Source organism: Watersipora subatra, chromosome 2, assembly GCF_963576615.1.
Source record: "Watersipora subatra chromosome 2, tzWatSuba1.1, whole genome shotgun sequence".
In the NCBI taxonomy this organism is placed as follows: Eukaryota; Metazoa; Bryozoa; class Gymnolaemata; order Cheilostomatida; family Watersiporidae; genus Watersipora; species Watersipora subatra.
In genome coordinates, this window is record NC_088709.1 from 35,753,488 (window position 1) to 35,776,221 (window position 22,734).

General features: G+C 36.5%; 1 protein-coding gene across 1 annotated transcript in view; it reads right to left on the bottom strand.

The window, feature by feature from the left end:
• The window catches only part of LOC137388953 (trifunctional enzyme subunit alpha, mitochondrial-like), a 53,580-nt gene that overhangs the window by 15,230 nt on the left and 15,616 nt on the right, over positions 1 to 22,734 (bottom strand). Inside the window, exons 4-12 of the mRNA XM_068075463.1 lie at positions 20,908 to 21,046; positions 17,003 to 17,225; positions 14,557 to 14,684; positions 11,744 to 11,860; positions 7,437 to 7,603; positions 7,025 to 7,195; positions 5,045 to 5,180; positions 2,862 to 3,026; positions 2,430 to 2,561 (exon numbers count right to left, since the gene is read on the bottom strand). Of these exons, the coding sequence (XP_067931564.1) occupies positions 2,430 to 2,561; positions 2,862 to 3,026; positions 5,045 to 5,180; positions 7,025 to 7,195; positions 7,437 to 7,603; positions 11,744 to 11,860; positions 14,557 to 14,684; positions 17,003 to 17,225; positions 20,908 to 21,046 (1,378 nt within the window). The remainder of the gene's footprint in view (positions 1 to 2,429; positions 2,562 to 2,861; positions 3,027 to 5,044; positions 5,181 to 7,024; positions 7,196 to 7,436; positions 7,604 to 11,743; positions 11,861 to 14,556; positions 14,685 to 17,002; positions 17,226 to 20,907; positions 21,047 to 22,734) is intronic.

A 22,734-nucleotide genomic window follows, 5' to 3' on the forward strand; every position in this document is an offset into this window, starting at 1 on the left:
GACAACTTGCAGCTAGCGATTCGGGTTTGGGGCTGTGGCGTCACTCGAGAATGCGTGTGAGATCTTTTGCGCCCCCGAGTACGGTGTGAGTCTTCAAGCGCGGTGCTCCGGATGAACGATTTGGCGAGTGCGAGACAATTGATTGCGAGGCGCGTGCAAGGCGATTGATTGCGAGGCGAGTGGGAGGTGAGGGATTGCGAGGCAAGTGCGCGATTGCCAACTGCTCGGCAAGGAAAGACTGGTCGACTGCGTCGGGGACTCGGCGGCAAAAGCACGTGATCGTCAACTGCAAATATAGACGGGTATGAATGGATGCATGAATCTAGACGTATGAATCTAGAATATTTACTAGATTTTACACGCATCTTCGTTTACCATTCCAACTTTTCAACTTCACGAGAAAATATCTTTGCGCAGTTCAAATGGACTAAGAGAAGAAAGAAAACAACTTTAAAGGTTTTCAGACTTTTTCAAACAACTTCAACTTCTAAATTTGATATCATAAAAGAAGTGTATGGTTGAAATAAATTAAGAAAAATGAAACTGTAAATGTGTTAAAATGTAAATGTGAAATCATTAGCAAGTAATGGCTAAATATAGTTTGTTTTGCTACGATTACAATGAAATACTACTTGGTATACGATTTTATGATTTTAGTGTTTCAGTGTTGGCATCCTAAGGTGAAAATATCGTATAGACGTGTAGAGTGGTATATAAACCCATAGTAATTATCTAATGCAATCACTGCCTGTTATAAATCATTATCATTAAAAATTAGTAACAAAACAATATGTTTGCCTTAGTAACTATAATTACCTACAGTAACTTTAGTGTATTTTCTGGCTACGATCTGCAAAAGAATGTAACATTACAATGTACTACGTACGGAGTTCTTACCTTCGAGACAGACGTGTAATATAAACGCTGAATCTAACTTATATAAATTTAGCTTACTAAAAAATCATACTTGAAAAAAGCTTCCGTATGGATTTTAGTAAATTTTAACTAAAATTTTATCACATCTGTTTGCGAACCCGTTTTTATTATAACGGATGACGCAGAACTGAGATATAATCGCCAGATTTTAATTTCGAGAATGATTATTCTTGATATCGTTTTGCGGAAAACAAATTAGCCCTAGTACAACGAAGATGAAAAAGCATTATGTTTCATAGAGTTAGTAGAATTCATAGAGTTTCAATTAGCACGTCATTTAGCGTGGAAATACCTATAAACTAATGTGCTATTATCAGAATTAAGGAAACGTAGTGTGGCTGGGAAAATGTCTTCGGAGTAGCTGAAATAAATTAAAGCAAAGAAATGTAGATGTGTAATAAATAGCAAGTGTGTGAAGTATGAAACAGATGATTTTGTAATGATACAATTAATACAAACTGAAAAAATCAAATAAAAATAGTTATTTCGTCGCAATCAGTACAACAATCGCCAAATTTAATTTTCGAGAGAATCTATTGTTGATATCGTTTTGCCTAAAAAAAATTAGCCCTAATACGGCAAGGATGAAAGAGCATCGCGTTTCATAGTGCTAAAAGAATTCAGAGTTTCAATTAATACGTCAGTTTGGGTGTAAACGGAAAAGGATGTAAACGTTATGCAGTAAGAGCTATAAATTGTAAAAGCTTTCGTGGTCACGTGGTTAAAGCACTGGATTACAAAACTGTGTTTGCAATCTTCGTGAGTCCAAATCCAACAAAATGTGAAATATTAACTCCAAAATTTTAATAGCTATAGCTGGACATACCGAAGGACGGATGATAGAAAACAGACGACAAACCTTGAGAAATACATACATACATATATATAGATTAGCAAAAATTCGTAGCTGTAATGCATCTGATATGGCTAGATACTGCTAGGAAGATTATGCAATAAAAAATTTAATTTTTGCAAAGCGAAACTACGCTCAGACTGGGTTGTAAACCTATTTTCTATCGGCTAAACGCATGCAGAAAATTGTTTCCTTTTATTCAAGTCTAGATATGATAGGGTAATTTGATTATCTAGTCACTAACTACTCACTAATCCGAAAGGTTTTGTACGAAGCCTACCAACGCCGCATCATGTGACTCTTGGTCATATGCAAAGGCTTTGCTGAGCCGTACTACTACATACCACGAGTCACCATGAGCTAGTAATACGTACTAGTACATGGTAGTACGTACTAGTACATACTACTAGCTAGTACTACATACTAGCTTGTGGTAACGAAAAAGTTACCTAAATAAATATCATCAACTTGAGAAGAACTTACAGACAAGGAATATGTTGTGGCGCTAATGAACTATTTTTATATTTGGGAGAAGACAACCCCGACAGAATGATGATAATCTCTAAGACTATGTGACATCATTCAGTATAACAATTTCTTCTCTCATGCAAGTGATTTGCTGATTGATTTAATAGAATACCTGAAGGCAGCGAATAGCTTCTGCCAGTGTAGGAGCAAGCATACGGGTCGTGTAGAAGCCCGGGCCATCCTTTACTACAATGATTGTCTTGCCTTGCTTCAATCCCACCGCCACAGCAGCCGATTTCGCTTCCTACATGATGAGCAACATTTGGGGAAATCTTTGCATAGTTTATTGTATAAGCTGAAATAGGCTAGTCTATGGGCTAGTCTATGGGCTAGTCTATGGGATAGTCAATGGGATAGTCTATGGGATAGTCTATGGGATAGTCTATAGGTGAGATCTAGTCGAATCATAACTCTAAGGGCAGTCTAGGCTTGCCACTGCACATCCTACAGACACAATCATAAACCTTGCAAGAACAGTTAGCTGTATAAAGCATATAAGAAAGATGGCCAACATGACTGACTTATTAAGCTGGCGAAGACCTACTTGACTAGTTTTGTCGGTAGCAATAATCTCTAGAAGGGGCATTTTATCCACTGGAGAGAAATAATGCATTCCGATGACATTCTCAGGCCTTGCACTGGCTTTAGCTATTTCTGCAATAGGCAGTGCTGAAGTGTTGCTTGCGAAAATGCAGTGTGGTGGAATGTGCTACAACAGTGACAAGCAAAAACTATTATAACAATAAAAATATCTCAAAATCTCAAGCAGTAGTGCAAGATGACATGGCTCCTTGGTTTTAGTTGCATTTCTTCTCTCACTCAACAAGTAATTTTCTCACTTCACAAGTACTTCTCTCACTTCACAAGTACTTCTCTCACTTCACAAGTACTTCTCTCACTCAACAACTACTTCTCTCACTCAACAAGTACTCCTCTCACTCAACAAGTACTCCTCTCACTCAACAAGTACTTCTCTCACTCAACAAGTACTTCTCTCACTCAACAAGTACTTCTCTCACTCAACAAGTACTCCTCTCACTTAACAAGTACTCCTCTCACTCAACAAGTACTTCTCTCACTCAACAAGTACTTCTCTCTCTTAACAACTACTTCTCTCACTCAACAAATACTTCTCTCACTCAACAAGTACTTCTCTCACTCAACAAGTACTTCTCTCACTCAACAAGTACTTCTCTCACTCAACTAGTACTCCTCTCACTCAACAAGTACTTCTCTCACTCAACAAGTACTTCTCTCACTCAACTAGTACTCCTCTCACTCAACAAGTACTTCTCTCACTCAACAAGTACTTCTCTCTCTTAACAACTACTTCTCTCACTCAACAAGTACTTCTCTCTCTTAACAACTACTTCTCTCACTCAACTAGTACTTCTCTCACTCAACAAGTACTTCTCTCACTCAACAAGTACTTCTCTCACTCAACAAGTACTTCTCTCACTCAACAAGTACTTCTCTCACTCAACAAGTACTTCTCTCTCTTAACAACTACTTCTCTCACTCAACAAGTACTTCTCTCACTCAACTAGTACTCCTCTCACTCAACAAGTACTCCTCTCACTCAACAAGCACTTCTCTCACTCAACAAGTACTTCTCTCACTCAACAAGTACTTCTCTCACTCAACAAGTACTTCTCTCACTCAACTAGTACCCCTCTCACTCAACAAGTACTCCTCTCACTCAACAAGTACTTCTCTCACTCAACAAGTACTTCTCTCACTCAACAAGTACTTCTCTCACTCAACAAGTACTTCTCTCACTCATCTAGTACTCCTCTCACTCAACAAGTACTTCTCTCACTCAACAAGTACTTCTCTCTCTCTTAACAACTACTTCTCTCACTCAACAAGTACTTCTCTCACTCAACAAGTACTTCTCTCACTCAACTAGTACTCCTCTCACTCAACAAGTACTTCTCCCACTCAACAAGTACTTCTCTCACTCATCAGGTACTACTCTTACTCAGGAAGTATTTCTCTCTCAAGAAGGAATGAAATCTAGTAAGACGCATGTTTGTCTCATGCTAACATTCAATAGTAAGCTTAGCATAGTAAACATATAATTCTTATTGGTACCATGAAAAAGATTGGCCTAGGTGAATAGATATATCATATAAATATATGGTATATATATCTTTGTTTTAATGTGTCACTACTACAGAACAAACAATAGTCTTTCAGTCTGTTTTCCAGGATTTCCAAAACCTTTCTCTCCTTGTTACATACAGCCAAAACTACTTGGAAATTATTTTCAATTTTCTGTTTAATGCTGAGTTTGAATTCATTAATAATTGAGTAGGTGTACAATAACTTAGTTATTGTACAACTACTAAAAGGTCACTACCTATAGTCACTAGAAATGAAATCAAGCAAATGATTGACTTTAATTGTCAATTGGTTGACAAAAAAACCGAAAAAATAATCAGATTGTTACTAGCTTTCACCGTCATTTGTTAGAGAAGCTGAAAAGCTGATACTCGGATATCAGGTTTGCATGTTGGGTCATACGTAGACTCACTTATGCACTTATGTCCTATTCAGGATACTGCTGCGACCAGAGCTTACCTGGACTCTATTACTATTTCTTTCTAAGATTGTGAAAAGATTACTAAGTATTTTTATTAAAAAAAACTTGCATGAAATTATGTATAAAACCACTTAATATGATATGAAAAATACCTAAGATTATTACTTGACCATAGACCGCACCTTCTCTACTTCCTGTATAACAGCATGCTTGATTTTAATGTCTTCAAAGACTGCCTCTATCACCATGTCACACTTGTCAAATCCATCATATGTGAGCGTTGGGTCGACGAAAGACATGGTCTTGTCCCTGATGAAGCTACAAGAAACTGAAGTTGTTGACATGGATGCTGATACAGTGACCATCACCTCTACATCATGAACATGCAAATAACTAGCGAGGAACATCGAAGGAAGTAATAAAAAAATTATTATGTAAGATGATAGGATTGGATTAAACACACTAAACTATAAATGCACTGAACAGACAATACAATAAACCATGCAACCTAATGCACTAACATCTGACACTAAACCGATAGATACGCCAAGCTATAGATACGCCAAGCTATAGATACGCCAAGCTATAGATACGCCAAGCTATAGATACGCCAAGCTATAGATACGCCAAGCTATAGATACGCCAAGCTATAGATACGCCAAGCTATAGATACGCCAAGCTATAGAGACGCCAAGCTATAGAGACGCCAAGCTATAGAGACGCCAAGCTATAGAGACGCCAAGCTATAGAGACGCCAAGCTATAGAGACGCCAAGCTATAGATACGCCAAGCTATAGATACGCCAAGCTATAGATACGCCAAGCTATAGATACGCCAAGCTATAGATACGCCAAGCTATAGATACGCCAAGCTATAGATACGCCAAGCTATAGATACGCCAAGCTATAGATACGCCAAGCTATAGATACGCCAAGCTATAGATACGCCAAGCTATAGATACGCCAAGCTATAGATACGCCAAGCTATAGATACGCCAAGCTATAGATACGCCAAGCTATAGATACGCCAAGCTATAGATACGCCAAGCTATAGATACGCCAAGCTATAGATACGCCAAGCTATAGATACGCCAAGCTATAGATACGCCAAGCTATAGATACGCCAAGCTATAGATACGCCAAGCTATAGATACGCCAAGCTATAGATACGCCAAGCTATAAATACGCCAAGCTATAAATACGCCAAGCTATAAATACGCCAAGCTATAAATACGCCAAGCTATAAATACGCCAAGCTATAAATACGCCAAGCTATAAATACGCCAAGCTACAAATACGCCAAGCTATAAATACGCCAAGCTATAAATACGCCAAGCTATAAATACGCCAAGCTATAAATACGCCAAGCCATAAATACGCCAAGCCATAAATACACTAAACCAACAATACATTAGTTCTTTCACAACCAAATTAATTTCTTTGCCGGGACATAATTACAGATTTAATAAAATCTAATATGTGGCATGGGCGCGCACAAATCACCATCACTTTTGAACCACAAGGTCTACAAAAGATGTTTTGATACCAAATTAATTAACATAAAATTTTGCATCAGATGATGCCATAAACATACCACTAATGCATGGCGGAAAGAGCTCGGTCACTTTTTGGTCATTTTCGAAAAGAATGTGAGCATGTCTGAGTCGGACGATTTATCAATTAATCAATATTATTAGAGCTTAAGGCATTATTAGCATTATTAGCATTATTATTACTGATAAAAATAGAAATAATCACTTTCAGTAGTGCATGCAATTGTTTAATAAAAATCCCCCAAAGGCCCGTGGATCTAAAATTAGCAAAGGTTCGTAGCTGTAATGCGTCTGACACGGCTGATCATAGCTAGGAAAAAATCGCGATAAAAAATAAGTTTTTGCAAAGAGAAGGTTGTAAACATATTTTCTATTAGCTCTATGAATGCTGAAAATTGTTTCCTTTCATTTAAGTACAGATATGATAGGCTAATTTATAGGCTAAATAATTAACTACTCGCTAATCAGAAACTATTTGTATGCAGCCTACTAAAGCCGCATCGTGTGGCTCTTGGATATACACAAACGCTTTGCCGAGCCGTTCTACGCAGCTCGTAGTAGCGAAAGAGTTGAACTAACGAAATGCTGACAATTTGTAATGCTGGCCAACCTGGAAATCTTTTTCTTCTTCACCTGAGTGGCGAGCCCTTTGTATATCTGGTCTTGACCTCTAGCAAGGCCAACTTTATTCATATCCTTCATGAGCACTTTGTAACCCTTGTCTATGCTCACCTGTACTATGCCTGCTCCCATTAAACCAGCTCCCAGCACCGACAAGGTTCTACAAGTTGTTTTCATGTACCAACTGAAAAAACCATTCTGATACACATGTGGTAAGTCAAAGCTGAACTAGGATTATGATTACAAAAGAAAATATGCTCTTTAGTCATCCAAAGGTTTCGGCTCACGAGTTTGCACAATTCATGGAGTTACTTCTTTTAAGAGCTCAACTGTGAGGATAACTTCGGCGCACAACTCCAAACCTGACTCACTCGCTTATATAAATAGTATAAGTCACTCACTTGTAGTCATGCTTGGGTTTGCCATATTTGTTTTTCTTGGCTTCTGTCGAGCCCTGGAATAAGCCTATCAATGACTTGCTTTCATTAGTTACACCAAGCTCTCCGAAGCCCTTAGCCTCGGCAGGGAATCCCATTTTGGGGCCTTTCTCAAGTCCAGTACGTATCACCTACAGAATAAAGCAGAATCTTATGTTCTTAGTTTCCACGACTTTCCACTTTAATAATCTTGTACACTTGGCAGTTCTAAATGTTTAGTTTAAGAAATTTCTTTTGAATGTGGGACAAAGACTCACATTCAACAGACAAGACAAGCCTAAAAAAGATGGCAACGGAAAATATTTGTAAATCAGCTGTCTGAGAAAATAGAGGGTGAGAAACCTTGGAAGTATAATAGGAGAGAAACTGATAATCCACTGATTACAACAGCTTCTATGAAGGCTTGGTAGAGGGAAGAGCCAAAAAAGTATTATTGAGGACAAGTTTAAAATATGAGCGCGGTGAAACGTCAATGTATGGTCACCCTTACCTATGAGTCTTATGAGAGCGGTGAAACGTAAATGTATGATCACCCTTACCTATGAGTCTTATGAGAGCGGTGAAACGTCAATGTATGATCACCCTTACCTATGAGTCTTATGAGAGCGGTGAAACGTCAATGTATGATCACCCTTACCTATGAGTCTTATGAGCGCGGTGAAACGTCAATGTATGATCACCCTTACCTATGAGTCTTATGAGAGCGGTGAAACGTCAATGTATGATCACCCTTACCTATGAGTCTTATGAGCGCGGTGAAACGTCAATGTATGATCACCCTTACCTATGAGTCTTATGAGCGCGGTGAAACGTCAATGTATGGTCACCCTTACCTATGAGTCTTATGAGAGCGGTGAAACGTCAATGTATGATCACCCTTACCTATGAGTCTTATGAGAGCGGTGAAACGTCAATGTATGATCACCCTTACCTATGAGCGTGGTGAAACGTCAATGTATGATCACCCTTACCTATGAGTCTTATGAGTGCGGTGAAACGTCAATGTATGATCACCCTTACCTATGAGTCTTATGAGCGCGGTGAAACGTCAATGTATGATCACCCTTACCTATGAGTCTTATGAGTGCGGTGAAACGTCAATGTATGATCACCCTTACCTATGAGTCTTATGAGTGCGGTGAAACGTCAATGTATGATCACCCTTACCTATGAGTCTTATGAGCGCGGTGAAACGTCAATGTATGATCACCCTTACCTATGAGTCTTATGAGAGCGGTGAAACGTCAATGTATGGTCACCCTTACCTATGAGTCTTATGAGAGCGGTGAAACGTCAATGTATGATCACCCTTACCTATGAGTCTTATGAGCGCGGTGAAACGTCAATGTATGATCACCCTTACCTATGAGTCTTATGAGCGCGGTGAAACGTCAATGTATGGTCACCCATACCTATGAGTCTTATGAGCGCGGTGAAACGTCAATGTATGATCACCCTTACCTATGAGTCTTATGAGCGCGGTGAAACGTCAATGTATGGTCACCCTTACCTATGAGTCTTATGAGAGCGGTGAAACGTCAATGTATGATCACCCTTACCTATGAGTCTTATGAGAGCGGTGAAACGTCAATGTATGATCACCCTTACCTATGAGTCTTATGAGTGCGGTGAAACGTCAATGTATGATCACCCTTACCTATGAGTCTTATGAGCGCGGTGAAACGTCAATGTATGATCACCCTTACCTATGAGTCTTATGAGTGCGGTGAAACGTCAATGTATGATCACCCTTACCTATGAGTCTTATGAGTGCGGTGAAACGTCAATGTATGATCACCCTTACCTATGAGTCTTATGAGCGTGGTGAAACGTCAATGTATGGTCACCCTTACCTATGAGTCTTATGAGAGCGGTGAAACGTCAATGTATGATCACCCTTACCTATGAGTCTTATGAGTGCGGTGAAACGTCAATGTATGATCACCCTTACCTATGAGTCTTATGAGCGCGGTGAAACGTCAATGTATGATCACCCTTACCTATGAGTCTTATGAGCGCGGTGAAACGTCAATGTATGGTCACCCTTACCTATGAGTCTTATGAGCGCGGTGAAACGTCAATGTATGATCACCCTTACCTATGAGTCTTATGAGAGCGGTGAAACGTCAATGTATGATCACCCTTACCTATGAGTCTTATGAGCGCGGTGAAACGTCAATGTATGATCACCCTTACCTATGAGTCTTATGAGCGCGGTGAAACGTCAATGTATGATCACCCTTACCTATGAGTCTTATGAGAGCGGTGAAACGTCAATGTATGATCACCCTTACCTATGAGTCTTATGACATACAAAATGAAGTTTGAGTAACACCTCATTTAGGAACCAAAGTAATTTTCAACATACATCATTTGTAGCCTCTTGGAACACTCAAGTTTTATAAATCATTACATATGTATGCAGCTTTTCTATGCATGGTTTGATTGCATATTATTAAACTCATATTAAGAGGTGCTTGATAACTTCTAAAACGATAGATCCCACAAATGCTAGCGCAAGTGATATCAGTGATAGAAAGAAGGCAGTTGCGCTTTCCTTGGGATTAAATGAAGAAAATATAGAAAAATTGAGATAAAACATATTTTACCGAGCCCCTGCATTACCCGTTTTACACCTAAATTCACTTGTCTTCAGCGTAAAGGCAAAGAAAGCGACAGTTAAAACACATTTGTTATGATTACTTCATCTATTTACTTGTATACATTAAACTATGTTTCAAACATAGTTCAAACACAGTTTTATATATATATATATATATTAAAGTATATTAATAAGTAGATAATAAAGTAGTAACATATTAAATTTATATATCATTATACAAACTAGGTTTGTATTTAATTGATCATATTTGTTAATTTCAATGTAAAGTACACATAGAAAAGATTTACAGATAGACCTATTGAACGGAAGACTCAATGAATTTAAGGGTCTTGGCAGAAAGAATCTCATCTTTATTCTTAATTCATGTTGATACTGTAGATTTAGAAAGTTTCTTTCTTTTGTTTTCCTTTCCTCACTTGGTTTTACTCTTTAAATTTTATTAATAATATCAACCTTCTACTGGTAAGTTTTTGTTTTATATTTCTTTTTCAATTCCCGAAGACATGTTTGAAAAACATTGAATAAGGCTTGGAACTGTGATTGTTGATTAGCCTTTGATTATTCACTTCTGGATCTAAGGTAAGTAAATGTTCAACTATTGCTCAGGTTTGGTGCATAGTCATAGCTCACAACCTATGTTCAGTGAGTCCTTTGGTTCAGTGAGTCCTTGGGTTCAGTGAGTCCTTTCGCTCAGTGAGTCCTTTCGTTCAGTGAGTCCTTGGGTTCAGTGAGTCCTTTGGTTCAGTGAATCCTTTGGTTCAGTGAGTCCTTTCGTTCAGTGAGTCCTTGGGTTCAGTGAGTCCTTTGGTTCAGTGAATCCTTTGGTTCAGTGAGTCCTTTCGTTCAGTGAGTCCTTTCGTTCAGTGAGTCCTTTCGTTCAGTGAGTCCTCTCGTTCAGTGAGCCCTTTCGTTCAGTGAGTCCTTCCGTTCAGTGAGTCCTTTTCCAAACTTTTTCCCAGTTCGCAAAATAAATATGGCTTTACTAGTAGCGCAATTTGCTCTATCAAGGTTATGTGTTAGCTGCCGATCTAGAGCTTGATCTATTTAATTGACGCACCTCTCACAATCACCAAGGAATATATGTCACAACCGTTGCACTGATTCTGTGATTGTGACTAATACTAGTGTACTTGTGACTAATACTAGCTCCGTTTATTCTTACTCTTTTACTATATTTTATTTTGAATTAGAAAGAGTTAATTTGAATTAATCAGACTATTTACAATGGTAAGTGATATTGAGAGACAAGGACTCACATAAATGTTCGAATTAAGCAGAAATTTGAATTATTCAGGCTCGAATTATTCAGACTTCACTGTAGTAGTACATCCACAATGTAAAACATTTTTGCTTCTGTTCAACCATATTTTAACTCACAGGTTAACCAGAACCAAGTAATGTAATTTTTATAGAAATTCAAATAAAAATGATAAATAAATAAACAAAAAACCTGCAGCATCAAGAGACAATGAGAGCAATGAAAAATGAAAGTTGATGTTCACCTTGATTTTTTGTGAACGCTTGATTAGTGTGAAAAACAGCAATGAGTAGCTCGACAAGTGAACCATTTTCAATATCCAAAACTGATCAATAAATCCATGATCTTGAGAGGAGCAGGGTACTTTCAATATCCAAAACTGATCAATACCTCAATGATCTTGAGAGGCGCAGGGTACTTTCCATTCGTCTGCTTCATAACAGTAGTCTTGGCTTTGTTAAACACAAAATTCCTACCGAATTCATATCCAAGCATCCAGTCTGTTACCTGTCAAGTTAAAGAATAGGCTTGGGATTTATAGCGTGAGTGCACACGTCCCTTTCAATTGTCCTACTCATTTGTAACTGTAGTATTTCTTTAATATATAACAGTCGTATCTGTTTAACATATGACTGTAATATATGTTTAACATATAACAGAAGTATCTGTTCAACATATAACAGAAGTATCTGTTCAACATATAACATTAGTATCTGTTTAAAATCTAACTGTAATATCTGTTTAACATATAACTGTGGTATCAGTTTAACATATAACTGTGGTATCAGTTTAACATATAACTGTGGTAGCTGTTTAACATATAACTGTGGTATCTGTTTGACATATAACTGTGGTATCAGTTTAACATATAACTGTGGTATCAGTTTAACATATAACTGTGGTATCAGTTTAACATATAACTGTGGTATCAGTTTAACATATAACTGTGGTATCAGTTTAACATATAACTGTGGTAGCTGTTTAACATATAACTGTGGTATCTGTTTAACATATAACTGTGGTATCTGTTTAACATATAACTGTGGTAGCTGTTTAACATATAACTGTAGTATCTGTTTGACATATAACTGTGGTATCTGTTTGACATATAACTGTGGTATCAGTTTAACATATAACTGTGGTATCAGTTTAACATATAACTGTGGTATCAGTTTAACATATAACTGTGGTATCAGTTTAACATATAACTGTGGTATCAGTTTAACATATAACTGTGGTATCAGTTTAACATATAACTGTGGTAGCTGTTTAACATATAACTGTGGTAGCTGTTTAACATATAACTGTAGTATCTGTTTGACATATAACTGTAGTAGCTGTTTGACATATAACTGTGGTAGCTGTTTGACATATAACTGTGGTATCTGTTTGACATATAACTGTGGTATCTGTTTGACATATAACTGTAGTATCTCTTTAACATATAACTGTAGTATCTCTTTAACATATAACTGTGGTAGCTGTTTAACATATAACTGTAGTATCTGTTTGACATATAACTGTAGTAGCTGTTTGACATATAACTGTGGTAGCTGTTTGACATATAACTGTGGTATCTGTTTGACATATAACTGTGGTAGCTGTTTGACATATAACTGTGGTATCTGTTTGACATATAACTGTGGTATCTGTTTGACATATAACTGTGGTATCTGTTTGACATATAACTGTGGTATCTGTTTGACATATAACTGTAGTATCTCTTTAACATATAACTGTGGTATCAGTTTAACATATAACTGTAGTAGCTGTTTAACATATAACTGTGGTATCAGTTTGGCATATAACTGTGGTATCTGTTTAACATATAACTGTGGTAGCTGTTTAACATATAACTGTGGTATCAGTTTGACATATAACTGTGGTATCTGTTTAACATATAACTGTGGTAGCTGTTTAACATATAACTGTGGTATCTGTTTAACATATAACTGTGGTAGCTGTTTAACATATAACTGTGGTATCTGTTTGACATATAACTGTGGTATCTGTTTGACATATAACTGTGGTATCTGTTTGACATATAACTGTGGTATCTCTTTAACATAAAGCTGTAGTACCTGTTTAAAGAATGAATTGCAACAAAATTCACATTACAGTTGTTTGGTATCAAAAGACTCACCATGTCTTACTCTGCTGTGTTGTAGGTGCAAAATATGTGGAAATATGATTACAAGATCTTAAAAGCTCAAAAACGAACAGTTAATCCCCGCCATCACGAAACCGCCGTAGATTGGAATCAGTTTATGTCTCTGATGTAATCAATCCATTTGGTTATTGTTTTGACACGTGACGTTATCACGTGAATTGAAAGGCCAATAAAAGGCTCAATATAAAACTTCTCGTAGAAGTAGCTTAAGACAAACACTTCGGGTTTTACCGAAGAGCCCTTATCAAATATAGATGCTCGCTACTTTACAGTTTCGTTTCAGCCTGGTCTAATCATCTAACCGTAATCTGATCATGTAACCCATACTTCCTGCCAAATAGTGCGAACATTTCTGCAGCATTTTTTTACCATCACAGGCGACCGACAGGCTCGCCATGTTTACCAGAGGATGATATGCACTCCTTTGAGCTAATGTTGATAAATCAAACAAACTTTTACAGCGGGTTTTGAGATATCAGTGCTTGAAATGACAGCATTCCAATGATGATGAAATAGACGCGTATGAACAATAAACATGGTTTTATTGAATGTGTGAAGTATATTTGTGAAAATACTTAGACGAATGAGGTTGCATGAAAATGTAAACAAGCCATCGTGTTCATCTACGTCCCATTTGAGCCATTATGGAAAGGGATTCTAATCTACAGCAGTTGCATGATGGCGACGATTAATTGTTCGTTTTTGAGCTTTTATGAGCTTGTAATCACATTTTCACATATTTTGCACCTACAACACAGCAAAGTAAGACATGGTGAATCTTTTGATACCAAATAACTGTAATGTGAATTTTGTTGCAAGTCAACATTTTACATCTAACTGTAGTATCTGTTTAACATATAACTGCAACATCGGTCAACGTATGATTGTAGTAGGATATGTGTTTCCCATTTAGCTGTAGTATCTGTTTAACATATAACTGTATATTACGTTTAACATTTCACTACTTTACGTAGCTGACATAAAACATGCTCTATCTGCTTAATCCCATTCGTTTTCGACCTAGCTTCACTACCTTGTCTGCGGCGTTACGTTTACGGGGCTGTTTTTTCACCGTTCCATTTGTAAGACCTTTCGCTGTCTGAATGGCAATCTCCCGAAGATACTCCAGCGTTCTGATATTGGCTGGTTTCAGGCCAGGCCCTGCATATATTATGATGATCAGCAGGTAAAACAAAGTGAGGACAACTAACGATACGGTCAATTAATAGCCAACTGGGAACAAGCGTAAAACAGTTCAAATTAATACTTCAAAATGAAAAAAACAGTAGCTCGTGGAAAAACTGAAATATGATCAGCTACAATCAGTACAAGTACAAGTACAACTTTAACTGTGGATGAAACATTTATAAAGATACTAAATGCACCAAATTACTGCAAGACAGCAGTTCTACCAAGAGTTCAATTTCCAAATTAGCTGGTTTTAATCTTACAGCAAAATATAATCATACTAAGATAGTTGAGAAGTAGTTAAAGAATACGGCAGTTTATACCCAAGAATAAGGCAGTTTATACCCAAGAATAAGGCAGTTTATACCCAAGAATAAAACAGTTTATACCCAAGAATAAAACAGTTTATACCCAAGAATAAGACAGTTTATACCCAAGAATAAGACAGTTTATACCCAAGAATGAGACAGTTTATATCCAAGAATAAGACAATTTATACCCAAAAATACGGCAGTTTATACCCAAGAATAAGACAGTTTATACCCAAGGGTAAGGCAGTTTATACCTAACAACAAGGCAGTTTATACCCAAGAACAAAGCAGTTTGTACCTAATAACAAGGCAGTTTATACACAAGAGTAAGGCAGCTTATCCCAAGAATAAGGTCAAAATGCTTGTGCTACGTTTGTGAACACCTTGACTCCTGCTATAAATATTTTACAACTATTGTTCACGGCTAACTAGTAAGCGATAGTAACAAATTATGGTGACACGCATCGGATGTAAAACCATATTACAATGATAGTGATTCTGTGAAGTTGTAAAGAAAGCCCACCAATGTCAACAATAACGGGACTGATTTCAGAACTGTCAAACATCACCTTGCGCAATAAAACTGAGATTGCGTGCATACTTCTTCGCCATGCTTGCGAAATGACCTTGACATTGATCTTCACATCAGTCGAAATTGGATCCGATGCCGTCCACAAACAGCCAATCAAGATGCAGACAGTTGCGATCATCGGTGTCAAAGTTCAACATGTTGAAAGTCTATCGCATCGTTGCTAGCAACAATTGCGTTGGCCGCCCATCGCAAAATGATGTCGCGGCCCATCGTTGAGGTCTATCGCATCGCTAACCGTCGATTTGAGCGATAGTGTGTACGAGCCTGAGCCTCTACACGTGGTCCGGCTATACCTGTATTCCAAACCTATCACAGGTGGTAAAGCTATAACTGTATTCCAAACGTGTTATAGATTGTCAAGCCATAACTATGTTATGAATATGCTATAGGTAGCCACACCACACGAATGCATTGTCAGCTTGTATTAAATAATATATTTTCACCAGAGCTTTTGAACACCTCTATTCAAGTATAAAGGTCGAACTGGATACACCTCTATTCAAGTATAAAGGATACATGGGTACAGAAAAAGCTTACAAAACCTAAGGTGAAGAAACAAACTAGTGCATCATTTAATAAGGGAAGGATGTCTAAAATGTACTGATATCATATCCAGTGCTCATTCATCATTTAATAAGGGAAGGATGTCTAAAATGTACTGATATCATATCCAGTGCTCATTCATCATGTAATAAGGGAAGGATGTCTAAAATGTACTGATATCATATCCAGTGCTCATTCATCATTTAATAAGGGAAGGATGTCTAAAATGTACTGATATCATATCCAGTGCTCATTCATCATTTAATAAGGGAAGGATGTCTAAAATGTACTGATATCATATCCAGTGCTCATTCATCATTTAATAAGGGAAGGATGTCTAAAATGTACTGATATCATATCCAGTGCTCATTCATCATTTAATAAAGGAAGGATGTCTAAAATGTACTGATATCATATCCAGTGCTCATTCATCATTTAATAAGGGAAGGATGTCTAAAATGTACTGATATCATATCCAGTGCTCATTCATCATTTAATAAGGGAAGGATGTCTAAAATGTACTGATATCATATCCGGCGCTCTTTCAAGAAGTTTTAGAGAACCAACCACCAGCATTTACCGAATTATAATGGAAGTTTTCTGGCCTAATAGAACATCTAAAGCAAATAGATAAAACATTTTTGTATTATGAAGATAAACGGTTTCTGATGAAATTTTTGTGGCTGATTTTTTATTCTAGTGTCAATATACTCACAAGCTTCAGTGGGACCTGCACTGGCACCAGTAGTGGTAAAGGTTACATCTCAAATGAAGCCCAGGCACCTAAGGCGGCACCTAAGGCGGCACCTAAGGCGGCAAGTGAATTAAATGCAAGTGCTGCTTACCAAGAGGTTCTATTGTAGCATTAATCAATCCCATTTTCTTTGCTTTCACAGGTTTGATTTGTTTACCCGTAAGGGCCATGTCAAGCGCTGTGGGTACAGAGACGAGCTTAGGAAGACGCTGTGTGCCGCCCGCACCAGGCAATAGACCGAGCTGTACTTCTGGTAGACTGAGAGCTGTCTGTTTGTCGTTCACAGCAATCCTGTAATGCGCCGCAAGTGCCACCTGTGTAGAAGGAATACATAGAAGACCTGTTGTACGGGTATTTGAAATATACAGACCACATTTTGTGAGATTTTACTAAGTTAAGACAAAACCCAACCATTAGTTTGTTATGTGTGCAGTTCTAGAAGACAAAATGTGCATGAAAGTAGTCTAAATATACATGACTAGTTCTAAATACAGCCACTTTTATAACTTATACCTCCTATAACGTAAATTTCAGATAACGAAAAGAATTTATGCAAAGTTTTTGCTTCCTGCAATGTAAAAAATTCCATATCATATGAAGCGTTAAGTCGGTGCAAGTTCTCAAATTCGATTTAAACAATGATATTCTTGTAGCTGGCCTTAAAATGTCGATCTACCAATTGGAATGTCACAATGTGGAGTATCTTCGAACTCCACTCGAACTAACAAGTATCACAGACATTGTTACAGTAAAAATTTACTTTTGTGGTGCTTTATTATAGACCTTGATGTCTAGAGAAAATGAACAAATCATCATAAAGATGTCAAAGATGTGTGATCCATTAAACTTATAAAATTACCGCTATCATAGACCATAAAACATGTGAAAGTAATATGAAAAAGGAGAAAAGTGGTCACTGAAAACCAATAATACTGCAGTTACAGAACAGCCAACAAATTAAAATACTATGTATTGTTTTAACCTTTTTGCATCGCCAAAGGGGTGAGTTTGGAAAGATCTTAGAACGGAGGCAATTTACATGTATATATTTTCTGGTTTTCATAACGTACAATCCCTAAAACGTAAACATTCCTGGAACAAATTATTTACGCTATAGGAGCGTTTACTGTACAGTAGACGCACCTACAATGTATACCTCCTATATAATGTATATAATGTATATAATGTATATAACGTATACAAAACAAAACCTCCTACAAAACTTAGAGGACCAGTTTATAGGCGAGTGACTCTGATTGAAAGCAAAGGAAATGACATGATAACTTAATTTTAACAAGTACAACCTAAATCTTTATTGGCTCAACTTTATTAATAAAAGTAAAACATAACAATAATGGCTACCGCTATAATTAACTCACTCCCAAACAAATTTTTATGGAGACAAATATTCGGTAAACAACATATTGGACATTGGCGCATATAAGTTGTCATAACATTTGACCAAATTAATTAGCATAAAATTTATTCTCTTCATACAATCATGGTGGAATGGCATGTTACAGGTCAGACGAGTGACCACTATCACTATAGCTTACAGCGTTTTTTTATTACTGTTAACCCTTTTAACCCTGGCTGTTCATGTCAATGCGTCAAATACCCTGGGCCATTTGTCTAATGATCCAAAGTTTTTAAAGTTTTATTAAATATATCTAAATGTGCTCATAATACAATGAAATTTGGTAAAACACCAAAAAAAAGTCGGCCAACCCACAGCAAATGTCATCATACAAAAAAAACAGTACTTCACCATTATTTGGGTTAAAACTATAAAGGGTCGTACGATTTTAAAAACTCGTAAAAACATTTACAGTAGTATCGTATCAATCGAGCACATGTTCATCATCATTTCATGACTCCAAATATACTGCAAAATTATAGTTAGTATCCAAAATTTTTCATTAGCATCACAATCATTTATGACCAACGAACAAATCGTATCAATTTTTTTGCGTTATCGTTCATATAAATTTTTTTATTATAACGAAGGAGTTAGATAAAGATATTTGAAAACTGTTACAAATTCAAGTGAAACTTCTGGTCTAACATTTTGTGCAAAAATTAATTTGATTGGTTCGTGCCGTTACTTAGAAACAGCTTTTGTAAACAGAGCCATATGAATGCCCAAATTCCGGCCGTTAGGGTTTCTGACACACCCTACGCAATGCCAGAAAACAGGCCCATCAGGGTTCAAAGGGTTAAAAATAAATACTCACTGCCACTACTACTATTACCCAACAAATAATCATCGGAAATCCATTGATCTACAATTTATAAAACCTACAAAGCTCAAATTCCTCTGATCATTGCATAGAACAAATCGCTATGAAAATGTGCTTTTGAAAAGTGAAACTAAGATCAGCGTGAGATGCAAACATGTTTTCCATTGGCTCAACGCAAACAGATGATTGTTTCCTTTCGATTAAACAGAGGCACGATCGACTAATTACATAACTACTCACCAATCAGAAACGTTTTGTACTAAGCTCGCCAAAGTCGCTCAATTTTCGCAACCAATGCCCTGATAGATACGTACGACGTTTTACGATTTATAAGATCGGCTTATATGAGAGTTCTTAAAACTTCCCTGATTCAGGGCTGTTTTTCTAGGGTCGGCTTATAAGCGAGATAGGCTTATATGCAGGGATGTCCGGTAACTAGACTCATCTTCAATAGGATAACTTTGTAACTCTCAGCTTGTCAAGACCGTGAATACTTAGCGATGTCTGGTGTCAAAACTAACTTGTTGAGCGCTTGGTGGTGCTCACCTCAAGGCTGTACAAGGTTGGAAAAAACCACAGTTTTTATGAAAAAATCAGGATTTTTTTGTTTAAACCGGTTTTTATGGTTTTTATAATTTTACCAAGGTTTTTTTGCTATTTTAAGTCTAATTAACATCACTTACTATAGCTGCATGATTGAGTATTGAACATACATATGTGAAATCATCTGTTAAAGATGGTACTGTGGGAGCTGTTATGGGAAAAAAAGAGAAAAAACATGAAAATTTCGGAATGAGTCTTTAATCAAACATGATCGATAAAATACAGAGCAGAAATCTTATCACATAAAGTGAATATTTTACATACAGCTCTATGTATAAGTAGAAATTTTAATCCAAGTGATAAGTCGTGTGGTAGTGTAGAGCAGAGCATAATGCAGATGCATTGCTAGTGTTTGGAGCTGTGGCAGATGACTCAACTTCTATCACCTGAATGCCAGCATCACTGTCTAAATTGGTGTTTTCAGCTTGACATTTTGCTACGTGAGCTTTAAGCCTATCTGTGGGACCTCGCATTACGACCGCACACCTATTACATTTTGCCTTAAAACTTTTGCCTTTTGCAGTTTGAGTGAAAAACTGCCAAACAGGATTCTGTTAGCGATGCATGTTTGAAATTTGAGACATAACTTTTCAAAACACAAAAACTTGATAAACTGAATTCTAACAGTACAACTACTTTGGCTTGTGCCCAATAAATGAAATATTAGTTTGCAAACTTGAAGCTTTTGCCCAAAAGGATTTTATTGTTTTAATTTCTAGTTATAAGCAATCCTTTTTCACCGGCCAGACTTGAGAAAGTATTCATTCATTATTAGAGACGATGATTGGATTAGTATATTTCACATGGTTTTTATATTTCATCAGCAAAGAGATCATTATATCACTTGATAAAACCAATTGAAAATGAAATTCACTAGTTCATTGTTGGGCTAGGATTTCATGTAGTTTCAACTTGAGCTCTGCCATCACTTTACAACTGTGTCTTAAATACACTTTCACAGCTGATAATGACATATAGTTGCATTTCTACCGCACATGAACCACTAGGAGCTTAAAATATTATGTTTTTCACAAAAAATAATGGAAAAACCATAAAAACCGGTTTTTCGGCTGGTTTAAACTGCTCAGTTTAAACCATTGGTTTAAATGGAGCCAACCTTGAGGATATACAACAAGAGTTTGGTGGTGCTCACCTCAAGGCCTCCACCAAGACATGATCCCATAATGGCAGCAACAGAGGGCTTGCTGTTTTCCTCAATCATAGTGAGCAACTCTTGTCCTCTGGTAGAGAGCTCCTCAAGCTCTTCTTGACTCTTGCAGTTCTTAATCATGCTAGTAATTACAGAAAATACATCTTAGTCCAGAATATTCAGTCAACATTCATGCTTGTGTCTCACAAAAGCCTCAAAAACATACAGATTTCATTACAAACTAGATCAATTAATCAGCCAAAGAGATCTTTATCACTTGATTTAAACCTTGCCAAATATTCAGTTGAAAATTAGGTTGGTTACATTAATTTTCATGACCATCATCATTCTGTGAGGATAACTAACCGAAAATACTCTGTGACTGACACCATTGAAAGGTGCTTTTGTTTATTCACAAACAGCAATCACTTTCACTTTAAGATGTAGCATTTTTTATTATAATTTATTTAAATATCACCATATTTCAATTATTTCTATATTAAATATCTTCATATGTCTATTATTTCTATATTAAATAGCACTATATTTGTGATATTACAAACAATTACTGCAACACAAATTCTAATTTGAAAACAATGATGAACACTGTAGCTACAAGTAGTCTTTATCCTAGAAAGAAAGACTTTATCGAGAGGCAGCCAATACGCTACGAAGTTACAAGCTACGGAAAAAGTATACAACTCACAGTTGATTGGTAAGCTCGCCAGGGCAATTACAAGTAACTACCGCCATTTGTCTTACCATCAATAGTGGCTATTACACGGATAGATTTTGTGTTATAGCAAAATGTAACGAATATGAAACAAATATACCATAAATTAAAGTGAGTTAAACTTTTAGATGGACCGCAATCACCAATTAAATTATTAGCTTTTAAGCGGAGTTGATGCAGACAGCATCAAAATTCCATGAGCCGAATAGAATATAGTGGAACCTCTATTTACGAAAAACCCAACAAATGAAAACTCCTGGTTATCGAGCGACTTTTCGTAGAAATATAGCTCCAACTCACGAAAGATGTTTCTGGATGCGAAAGGCCTTTTTTTATGTTTTGGCTGATTTGTTTTATTTTTTTGATAAGCAAAACAAAAATAATAGGTGAAACACAAAAAAATAAACTTTAATTTTACCATTATAATTGATATATTGTGCGAAATTTTCAATTACACACAATGCGCTAATTGAAAATTTGCACAATGCTCAAATTGTGTAAAACGCACACAAATGTGTGTGCTTATGAATTGCACACAAATGCAATCATGTGCAATTTCACATAATTGTGTAATTGAAGTGCAATTGTGAGAAGGGACAATAAATTTAACCCTTTTACAATGAAACGATACTAATATTTTTCTCTCTCTTTGGACTTTAAGACTCTAGAGACTTTAATGCTGTCAACATCAGGATTTTTCCTATATTTTGCGTTCTCCTTCGGGCGGAGCGACACTAATATCATCGGCATAAGGATTTTTGCTAAACTGTTTTATGTGAATCGATTTATTGAATTTTATTCAATAAATCTTTTTCGATTTTATTGAATTTCAATGGTGTTGCATTCAAAGTATTGAGTAAAACATATTAGACTGATACAGTTATTAAGTATTTAAATGGTGTTACATTCAAAGTATTGAGTAAAACATATTAGACTGGTACAGTTATTAAGTATTTCAATGGTGTTGCATTCAAAGTATTGAGTAAAACATATTAGACTGATACAGTTATTAAGTATTTCAATGGTGTTGCATTCAAAGTATTGAGTAAAACATATTAGACTGATACAGTTATTAAGTATTTAAATGGTGTTGCATT